Source organism: Cibotium barometz, chromosome 17 (genome assembly GCF_041138505.1).
Source record: "Cibotium barometz isolate CiBa-2024 chromosome 17, ASM4113850v1, whole genome shotgun sequence".
Classification (NCBI taxonomy): domain Eukaryota; kingdom Viridiplantae; phylum Streptophyta; class Polypodiopsida; order Cyatheales; family Cibotiaceae; genus Cibotium; species Cibotium barometz.
In genome coordinates, this window is record NC_141062.1 from 50,983,015 (window position 1) to 50,993,737 (window position 10,723).

The 10,723-nt window shown below is 42.9% G+C and overlaps 1 protein-coding gene across 1 annotated transcript; it reads right to left on the minus strand.

Annotated features, from left to right (window-relative positions):
* Window positions 1-2,433: 2,433 nt before the first annotated feature.
* LOC147630149 (uncharacterized) lies at window positions 2,434-4,498 on the minus strand. Its single transcript, XM_086811795.1, has 3 exons — window positions 3,179-4,498; window positions 2,840-3,094; window positions 2,434-2,731 (listed from the first exon to the last, which is right to left on the minus strand). The coding sequence occupies exons 1-3, from the start codon at window positions 4,244-4,246 to the stop codon at window positions 2,702-2,704; spliced, it is 1,353 nt and encodes a 450-aa protein (XP_086667921.1). The 5' UTR covers window positions 4,247-4,498; the 3' UTR covers window positions 2,434-2,701.
* Window positions 4,499-10,723: the final 6,225 nt, after the last annotated feature.

Genomic DNA, 10,723 nt, shown 5'->3' on the forward strand with positions numbered 1-10,723 from the left:
AATGAAATTAAAAAATCGAGAGGAATAGAGAGGAGAAAATCTTACCTTGAGCACATGAGTTTCTTGCTTGAGAGGAAGGGGAGTTGAAAGCACACAAAAAGAAGAGAGCAGGAGTTTCTTGCTTAGGGTAGGGGAGATGGAAGGAGGAGAAATATGTCTTTTCTGTGCAAGTTTTGGGAAGGGAGGAGAGGTGCTAAGATTGGCAAGCAAAAATCGAGGTCATGTGTGGCACGAGAGAATCCAAGTTTTTTTAATCTCATCACACGGCTATAACTGTGTGCATTGCTGCGTCTTGCAATTCGGCACTCCTGCACCATCCACTCATCACTGCCATCAATCTCTCACTTGGCTACGTCATGCGGCTATGCCCCCGACTGGTAGTAGTGGGACCTGTCCAAGCTTGTTCTGTACTGTTCCATGCATGTACTTGTAACGGTAATAACTCTCGGAATGTATTCGAGTTCATACTCAAAATTACAAGAATATGGTCGATCTACAACTTAGCGTGGACAGTTTCTCAAAATTCGCTTATATGCGAAAGTCGACCACCACTATTCTTTGATTGTTTAACCGTATACATGCACACCCATGCAAGTACCCTTTTTTATGTCTAAATTTACTCTCTACATTTTGTCTCTACACATTCTTCACTACATAAACTTAAATCTAAGTTGGGCTAAGGTCAAATCTCTTCATCATGATCTCCAACAGTATTACTACCTCATGTTGGATTTTGGATATACATGTTATCTTGAAAAATAGAAACCAAACTAATTGCTCTTCAAGTTGTGATAAATTGGAAGTTTGCCACATGACCAAGGTAGGCATTGTTTTATTTTGGTGCTTGCATTGCTGCTCAAAATGCAAATAGCTCTACTTGATCCTTTGGCTTCTCCCCTTCCTAGAGTTTGCATAATTGTTGGCACAATTGTAATTTGTTCAAAGGAAGAAAGGTGTGTTTGTAACGAGTTTAGACAAATCGTGTGGGGTCCAAGAGTCTACGAGCAGTATCAAACGGATTTTCAAGGAATGTGTAGGGAGGGACACCAGTTATCGACAAGCCTTTATCGATCATTTATCCCTCTCATTCGATGCTCGGAAGTAATGTCTTGCACAAGTTAGGAATGTTATCGGTAATGATTGCATTCGTTGAGAGTTTCACCCGATTTGTAGGCATGAAATGTATGCACGAGGGTATAGTCTAATTTGTCCTTGGAGTTGCAACCATCATGCTTTTGGTAGCACTTATCGGAGTGCTTTTAGTAGCCCTTACAACAATGTTCAAACCATCACTTGCACATCAACACATATAGAAGTGTTCCATAAAGTGTTGCACAAGCAGTAATCGAATTTGCTAGGCTATTAGAGTGCTACAATTAAGTGAGAATGTCATTGTAGCTAGTCTTACAGTCTTGTGGTTGCATCTTACCTACAATGTAACCAAGGCTAGTCCTCATGCAACTATGATTTACCACTACGGCTCATGTAATCTATCTTGTAAATCTACCTTGCGCTTGGTGATTGGCTTGTCCAGATAACCAAACCACCTTTGTCTTGTAGGGCGAGCTGTTAAGATTATTGATAACACAAGGCGCCTTAGACATGTGACAGACAACCATATGCTATGAAATAAGAGTGCATTTTATTCTGCATTCCTTTTTCGAAGGGTTCTTCTTAACTCTTAGAGCTCGTGGACTTCCATAATTGTGAATGCGAGGGCAGAGATGCTAAACCTCTCACGAACATGTATACTTCAGCCTACAAATACATTATTGCCTTGCTTGACATCAAGAGCAGCGTAGTGGAGGGTTACACCTTTGTGACGTTCCCTAACTACGAAAGTAACCTAATACAATCACAGTCTTCCAGTTTACGTAAATTTACTCTTCGTTGGATGATAACACTTACTTCAATTCATTATTATTGAATGCATGTTCCTCGAAATGCATTCATTATCAATATTACTGTCAATGATCTTTATAATCGTGATGATCTCGGCTAGCAACAGCAATCACATCGTGAGTGTATCATATTGCTTAGAATGCATTCAGTCTTTCGATTCGATGTAATTGACTATGGTATTAGATAGCTGAGAGCAATTTACGAAATTCCAAAAGATTAGGTGATTAGACAGAGAAGAAGATATTTGGCAACGTTCACTAACAAAACACATTGCGTGTTTACATAGTTTTTCCACTCCTTGCCGATGATGTTCTTTGAGATATTAATGAAGCACGTTCAAGTAACATGAAACTCAAATAGGTTTTCGTGATATTGCGTGAAAGATTGTTGCAATCCCGCTCTCCTTCACTATCTCTCTCTCTCTCTCTCTCTCTCTCTCTCTCTCTCTCACACACACACACACAAACACACAGAGCTGAGCTCATGGTTAGACACTGAATAGCTGATAACACAAAGAATGTTTGAAAGGTCTTGAAAAAAATAATAATCGATTTGCTTTGTATCGAGCATTAAAAATGCATAGAGGCACACAATAGTTTTAATGGAACTCACGCCATCGAAGGATACACTTTGGATTATAAACTCAACGGGAGGAGAGAGATCACGAGTATAATAATCATCTAGGGGACCTATAATGCTGAGCAACTCGACTACCATAATTGTTATGGTTGCGCTGCAGTGGGGATGAGGAACTAGAGAGAAGCTTCCGTGTGATCTCAATAAAGGGAAATCCTTCACCTTAATTAAGGACTCTCTTGATGAAACGTCCCTGCACAGACAACAAATTAATGACCTTATTAAAGCTGTACATATAACGAAAACGTGAGGTTAGTAGACAGTGCAGGACTGATAAATTTGGAAGAGGACGGGTGGGTACCTTCATGCGGGGCCTCCTTTCAGCATTAAGCTTTCGCACTTCATAGCGAATTTTCTTAGAAAAAAGGCGAGTCCGTCGTTTTTCACGGTATCGCAATACCCTGGCATGACGTGCGGACGACGAGCCTCCGCTGCCTCTAGCACAGGTTCCGTTGTCGACGACGCTAATTCCGTCATCAGGCCCTAATTGAATCATTTTGCCCGCCTCAGGCACAATTTCAAGGCATTGGGCGATTTGATTCTCCGGCTCCCATGCCTGAATAGAGGAGAAACGCTGATGATTCACTGATTCTGAAGAATGGTTCAACTACGTTGCTAAATTAACAGAATTGATACTCACCGCCAAATCTAGGTCGTACTCTTCCGGAGAGGTTCTACCCCAGCTTCCGTCCGCAAAGAGGGGACCCCGATCAGACCATGCAGTAATCACCTCGTTGTAGTTGAGAGACAGGGAGAGCTTGCTACCGGCCGCAAAGGGCTTCTGCTCGCAATCTCCGTCGATGCATTCTCCCTGAACCGGCTCGAAGTCGGTAAGGTCAATCCTGTACTCACCGTCACTGGATACGAACTCTACTGTTGTGGCTGTGGTAGCCGTGTCCATGCTCGCAAGGCTGGTGCTGGTGTCAGACTGGCTCAAGTTTTCGCTGCAGTCGGACTCCTCCACCTTCGCCACTAGTAACACCCCTTGGCGACCTATCGCCATGCCTAATGGCTGAGCCGACATGGCGTGATGAACTGCCTCGCCCAGTATGCTGCTCATGTCCCTCTCAATCTCGTAGAAACGCTCGCTCAAGAAGTCGCAAGACTCCTCATGACAATCCTCCCAGCTGAGCACGTCATCACCAGAACACTCATCTGTGCCGGAGGAGCAGAGCGGGGAGCAGGAGAGGGGAGAGATTGGCGAGGGCAGAGAAGAGAGAGGTGGAAAGATGTGGCACCGACGTAGCTGATCAAAATCGGCGGAAACATTTCCACTGAATGTTAGAAGGTGCTCAATGGGGAAAAAAGTCGGAACCTGGTGGAGGGGAGCGTCGTTGTAGTTCTCTTCCTCTGCTTTGATGGCAAGATTTTGCAGAGGTTCGGTTTTGATAAAAGAAATGGGTACGGATTGAGATGGCACACTGAGCTGGGAAAAGGAGCTAGAGGGGTACTCTTCGTCTGTGGAGGAGGAGGAGGAGGCCTCCTGCTTGACAGAGAAAGGGGGGCGGAGGGCGGCTAGGTTTGAATGCGGTTTGCCCCAGCTAGTGCGCGGGCGTTTCCGGGGAAGGGCTGAGCAATCGGCCAATGGGCGGCGCTTGACAGGCTGGACATGTTCCGGGCGGCGCGCAAAATCAGAGGAACTGCGAGCAGCCACCAAGGCCATGGCTTCTCTCATCTTGCTGGAGGCATGGGTATCACGGCGGCTCATCGCTTCGCCACTTGATTAAGGTTCAGTCAGCGGCCAGCTTCAAGTCACGGTCATCTCACACGCTCGGGAATCGTGTAGAGTACGGCAGCGGCGCCAGGGCTAGGCAAGCAAGGGAACACTCTACAGACTTCCAACAGTGGTGGTCTCAGTGCAAGGGGGGAGAGAGAGAGAGAGAAAGAGAGAGCGCGTGACCTGCAGAGGAAAAGTGCTAGCTACTAGAGGGAGATCACAAGATGTTAAATGCTCGGGGCTAGAGGACTCGAGGCTCATGAAGCTTTTCATAGGTTCAATCTTATCTCGTCCTTGCATGCACTTTCCACGTGCTGCTCTCCTATTGCCGGAAGCTCCTGCTGTAGGAGGAAGGACCTTAATGAGAGGCTAATCTCTCTCTCTCTCCCTCTTTAAAGCACAGCGGGTGACTGCCTCCAGCCCCATGGGCCATCTGTGTCGCTATCTTTTACCCTCCCCACTGAGGCTGGCTAGAGAAATATAAATCATAAATATATAACTGTGGCGCGTCTCACCTGTAAATAATGAGATCTTGGAAAGAAATTTGACAGACGCCGCGCCAGGTCTCTTTTTCACCCCCTTCTCCCTAAATCTGGTAGCCTGCGCCAACTTCTCCGCCTTCCTCCTAAATCTAGCAGCGGACTTCCTCGCCGCCCGCCGTCCGTGGGGCCTCGCGCCCCCATCATGCAGCTCTCTCCCCTCCGCCTCCTATTTACCCCAGTTATCCTCTTTTTGATTGTGTTGCTGAAAAGCGCTCGACGTGGCCCATCAAGCGACCTACGATCGTTTGGCTCTCTATTGAGCTTGCTTATATCTTCTATCTTGTTTTTTCTTCTCTCTCTAGATACAAGAGGTGGTTCTCAATCAGTGTTCACACTCAGAATATTTTTCTTCTTAGATCTTAAAACTTGCAATTTTAAAATTTACAAGTTTTTTTTCCGATATTTACAGGTTTTTCCATTAAAATATAACTAAAATGCTTAAAATTTTATCAATCTTTAATTCAAAAATAAAATTTACAAGTGAGATCATGAATTTTGCAGGTGCGTTGTAAGGGTTTGCGGGTTTTCTGTGAACACTGTTCTCAATACCAAGCCAACTCACACTAGCTAATTTTTTTTCCTCTGTCTCACTAACCAAGGCTAGATTCTCTCACTAACCAAGGCTAGGAGAGAGACTTGGAATTTACTTGGAAAGTGCTCAATGCTCATATCATTCTCTCTCTATCCTTGGAGGAGACTTAGAGAGTGCTCAATGCTCATATCATTTTCTATAGGTGCTCAAACAAAAAGCATTTTAGTGTTTTTTTTCCCTTAGGCCCAAGATTCTCCCATAATTACTAATTTCTCATTGCTTGTAGGCGTATGTTTATAAGTGCTTAATTATCCGTTCGTAGGTGATGCGGCTGAGGAAGCACTAAGGGGGTTTTGAACTTAGGACTTTTTGGTTCCAGGCAAACGCCTTCACCACTTGAGCTATCACCTCGTTGGACAATGTCTTTTATTTTACCCGATTGGTTGAAAAAATGTTTTTGTCGAGCACTCAAAGTTTATACATCCGAATATAGCTTCTTTTTAACGAGTGGGATGTAATATAATTGCTTTTTTACGGGTGTCGCACTCGTTTTTAAACATTTTGGGATAAAATACTTGTAAAATTTTAAAATACATGTCAAAAATAGCACTTCAGCTATATTTCACCAAACCCATCCAAAATTATATTTCACCAAACCCATCAATTTTGGAGGGCCAAGGTGCCAGTCAGCACCACGAAAGGTCTATTCTCTCTCTAAGTAGCCTCTTGGTCTACACACTAGAGCTTAGGTTTCTCAGACTAGAATCACTAGAGTCCAGCTGAGCTTATCTCTCTAGAAAGGGAGGCTAGTGGCCTGATGAGTGCAGTGGAGCCCAGTCTCCAATGATTCTAATTGTCATCCTATATCGCGGCACAAGTGACGTGCTCGCAAGCCGGGTGTCCACGTAATTAGTCTCTATGCCGTTCGATCAAAGGCCTGATGAATATCCTGCTGAAGGGTCCCAGAGTCTCCCGACCGCTGGCTGCAGCTCCACGACAAGCCATCGCAGTCTGCAAAGGCCCTCTAGCTCGTACGCGGATAAGAGAGCCATCGAGGACACTAATAACTGCTACCAAGCTCGTCGCCATATCATTGTGGCGGTCTAGAAAATGCGAACACAGATTGCAAAATATGATTGATGAGCTTAGCTTCTTGCTTCTTGGGTGCGGTCACATCATCACAGCTAATCATATTAACGTGTAGATTAGTCGGCACCCATTTCGCTATATACATAGGAATATATTCCTAAGATAATTCCTTCGTATTTCCCTCTTCAGAATTATTTCTTATAAAATCGGAGAAAATAAAGGAACGACAGCGACTACGAGCCCGGGCCCGTGCTCGCTGATGGGCAACATGCACCATGCGGGCTCATAAACGAGCCTTCAGTGATCGAAAAAAAAGTTTTATTTTTTTCAACCCTTAAAATTAAAGACAATACTTAGGTTTAATCTATTTCATTAAAGCCAACGTAAAATTTCAACCCGGATGTTTGAAGGTTAACCACATTATGTGAGCACTGCTCCATTATTTACCATTTTAAAAAAATGTATAAATCTTTTACTCTAAAATGCGGATTATTCCTTACTAGGTTTGTGGTTAATTATAGCCGAGACTCTAGTATGGACCCTTCCAAGTTGCTCCTGAATCCAATTGGTACCAAGGGACTAAGGACACCCCCGAATATCACTTTAAATTCACACTTGGATGGCCAAACATATTAGCATTGTTCAACCACTTTCTACAAGGAGGTTGAGCAAAATTGGAGGGTAAACTTGTGTGCAAGGTATTCCCAAGCATGCCACTTCCACAAGTGCATGATGACACCCTAGCTTTAGTTGTCCCATGACCCATGTCATGATGATGATGTGTAAATTAAAATAATCTATATTCTAAGGTTTGAAGCATCCAATGGAAAAAATAATAGCATTATAAGAGCTTCACTTAAACGTACTGAGGGAACTTTTTAAGGTTTCTAAAGGAGCTAGCCATTTGTAATGAAAAGTTGTTTGAACAAAGCCTTGGAAGAATCCATTGTGATAGCGTTGGTAAAAGCTACGGTATCCAAAAATTTTGGAAAAAATACTAGGGTTTTTCCCAACACAAGTACTTAGGCCCCTTCCTTCTTCCCCTTCCATGTATCTGATGACCATGACTCTATGGAATGCATATCACATAGAGCTTTCCGCTTGGCAAGGATATAGGAAAGATCCCTACCATATCCACTAAGATTCTGAGAAACTTTTACTACATATTCAGATTTTGTTCGGCTCTTTTGGGTAACCTCTACTAATTTCGCTTCTTTTTTTCTAGTCACCACATCTTTCGGATAATCCACCAAGTCAACGGAATCACCATGAACCATATAATGGGCATCTACCATTGTTGCATGCCACCAGGGCATCTCTGTGTAGGCTGGTAGTTCCATCTGGTTATCATCAACCAAAGTGAAAAGGTCCCAGGTCAAGCCTTCCCCACATGCACCATGTGCACGTGCAGCAAGAGCCTCCTCTTCTAGATCATTCAGGAATTTTGCCATCAACTGTGCATAGGATGGAGACTTTGCAAAAGCTTGCTTTGATGGATTGTTTGGCATAGCATGGGCATCCTCATATACAACATCATCTTCCACCACATTGGTACATTGTCCACTCGGCAACACCTGCTCCAAGGTTAGGCCAAAACCCAATCTGGATTAATCATGCGGATGCACTACAAGACAATGCTGCCATACACGCGTTTCATACACGCGATAAATTACGAACGCGTGTATGGTCGCGCTTGTATTTGAATAGAATCGGGCGCGTGTATTTTAGCATTTAAGTTCGCGTGTATTTTTGCATTTATTATCGCGTGTATAAACGCGTTTATATACACGCAGTAATACACGCATAAATACACGATAATATTTACGGGGTAATACTCGCTATTATACACGGAAAAATACACGCTACTGTACACGGATTAATACACGCATGGCAGAGAAAAACTGAAAAAAAACTGAATTCCTTAACAAAATTAAAAACTATTTTCCTTAAACCATCTCATAGTACATTACAGTATACATCATTACACAATCCCACTACATGCATTTACAACAATGAAATATATTCAAAAATAAATCATGCATATGAGATGATAGAAATGTCATCAATTTAGAACATACAGTGACGGATTGGTTAGGGTTCGATCTCATCTTCAATAAGATCCATCCTTGTCAAACGATCAACATCAATATCCATTTGATCAATTGGTAAGGCTACGATTAAATTTATTCCACTATCGATATTCTGTACTCCATTGATAATGGTATCGATGTCCTGATCATCCTCATCAACATCATCATCATCCTCAATGGTAGGGTCATTCTCATGATCATGAGAAATGGCATGCTCATCCTCATTATCACGATCATCTCTTATTTCTTGATCATCGATCACAACATCTTCAATGGCATGTTCGACGTCATCTTCATTGCGGCTTGTTACATCCTCCATATGCTCCATATCAGTGAATGTATTATACATCACTTTGGAACGTGGTGCAATAGGGATGACGTACCACCATTTGATGTCATGCACCATTGGTAGATAGATAACCTACTCAAATACACACAGTACAGTAATTAATTAGCATATCAAAAGTCAAGGGGTACGCGAGCTTAGATATATATGTACATAAAACACATTAGTAAAAAAATGCATACCTGCTCACATTGTTGTGGCAATACGAGCCTATCTTTCTTTGTTTGCCAGAACTTTGTAGAGTCAATAGTTACATATCCACTTGCATGGCGTTTTATCGTTGCATCAGGCCCTTTTTCCACCACGTTCATTTGCCATTTGACATCCAAAACATACACAAAGAAGCGACGAAAGTCAAGCCTAAATATGTCTTGGATTATGCCACAATAATCATCCATTTTTCCATTAGCTCCCTCAAAGCTACTAATGACACCGCAATCTTGTGTATTTCTCTTTTCATCAATTCTTTGTGTTCGAAAATGCTTGCCTTCACACCATATAGCATTGAACATAGTGCACTGGACCAAAATAGAAGCAATATTTGTGTAAGCAATGTGAATAAATATTAAAAGCAAATCACTTACAACTAATGCAAAACATTAGTTCTATGTACCTTTGACATGCATCCTCGTGCATACTCCCATTCTTCCGCCGTGATATGCAGCCCCTCGTCGCTCTCTGCTCTCTCCATTTCCTCATGCAACCAATCAACATGGATATCATTCGGAAGTGTTGCTAGATGCTTAGGGTACGCCTTCCGAGAGCCATGTTGCCTCCGAAAGAGAGCTCTTTCTGCTTGCCTTTTTGTCTTTGCATCCTCATATCTTGTAACCCATCTGCTCATCACATCACTATTAAGGATACAAGTGAAATTGAGATCATCAATCAATGTTCTGTCAATTACTTTACTCTGTCCTTTTCCTTGAGGCACAATAGAGGTCATCCTCAAGTCCTCTTCATTGCTCCATAGTCGTGGCAAAGAGCTGTCCACCTGACCAAGAAATTCTGAAATATATACAAGAGACTCTTGTATCAACCAACCCTCGGCCATGCTTCCTTCAGGCCTTGCACTTTGCCTCACAAAGTCTTTTAAGGTCTTCATGAAGCGCTCTAGGAAGAACATCCAACGTGCATGCACAGTACCACATAAAGCAATTTCGTCCACTAAATGCACAATGAGATGTAGTTGACTTGTGAGAATGGTTCGCGGAAAAGTCTCCTCTACCAAACAAACCATCTCCACTGCCATAACACGCGCATCATCCAACGTGGCTGGATCAATTGCTTTGGAACTAACATATCTGAAAAATAAATAAATAGTACGTTATACCTCATGCACGTTCATTTTGCAAGGTATAATGAAGGGTGATCTGAGCATGGGTTTTACATACCTCACAAGCTCGCCCATCTTATAAATACATTTTTTCAAACTCTTATTCGCACAATGGTCGATGCTAGTAGGTAGTATGAACTGCGCACATAAGAGCACATTTATGGTTTATGGCATTACAAAATTTAATTTCAACGTACGTACAAGACTTGGAAAACACTTACTTGAAGCATCTTGTGCCAATCGTGGGACTTCAACCCATATAGTTGCTCAACGCCTCTTTTCTTAGTGGTTGTAAAGGCTCCCTTCAATGATCTCATGCATCCAGTGGGAGTACGCAAAGTGGTGATGGCCTGCTTTACCTGCTTCTCCTCTTTCTTTGATATAATCCATGGTGCAGGCGGAAGACGAACGTGCCCACCCACCTCTCGTGGCCAAGCTTGACGCATACGTCCTGCGACCCGCAAGTCCTCACGTACGCTAACATTGTCTCGTTTACCAGTAATATGTTCCCAAATACCAGATCCCACATTCTTGAA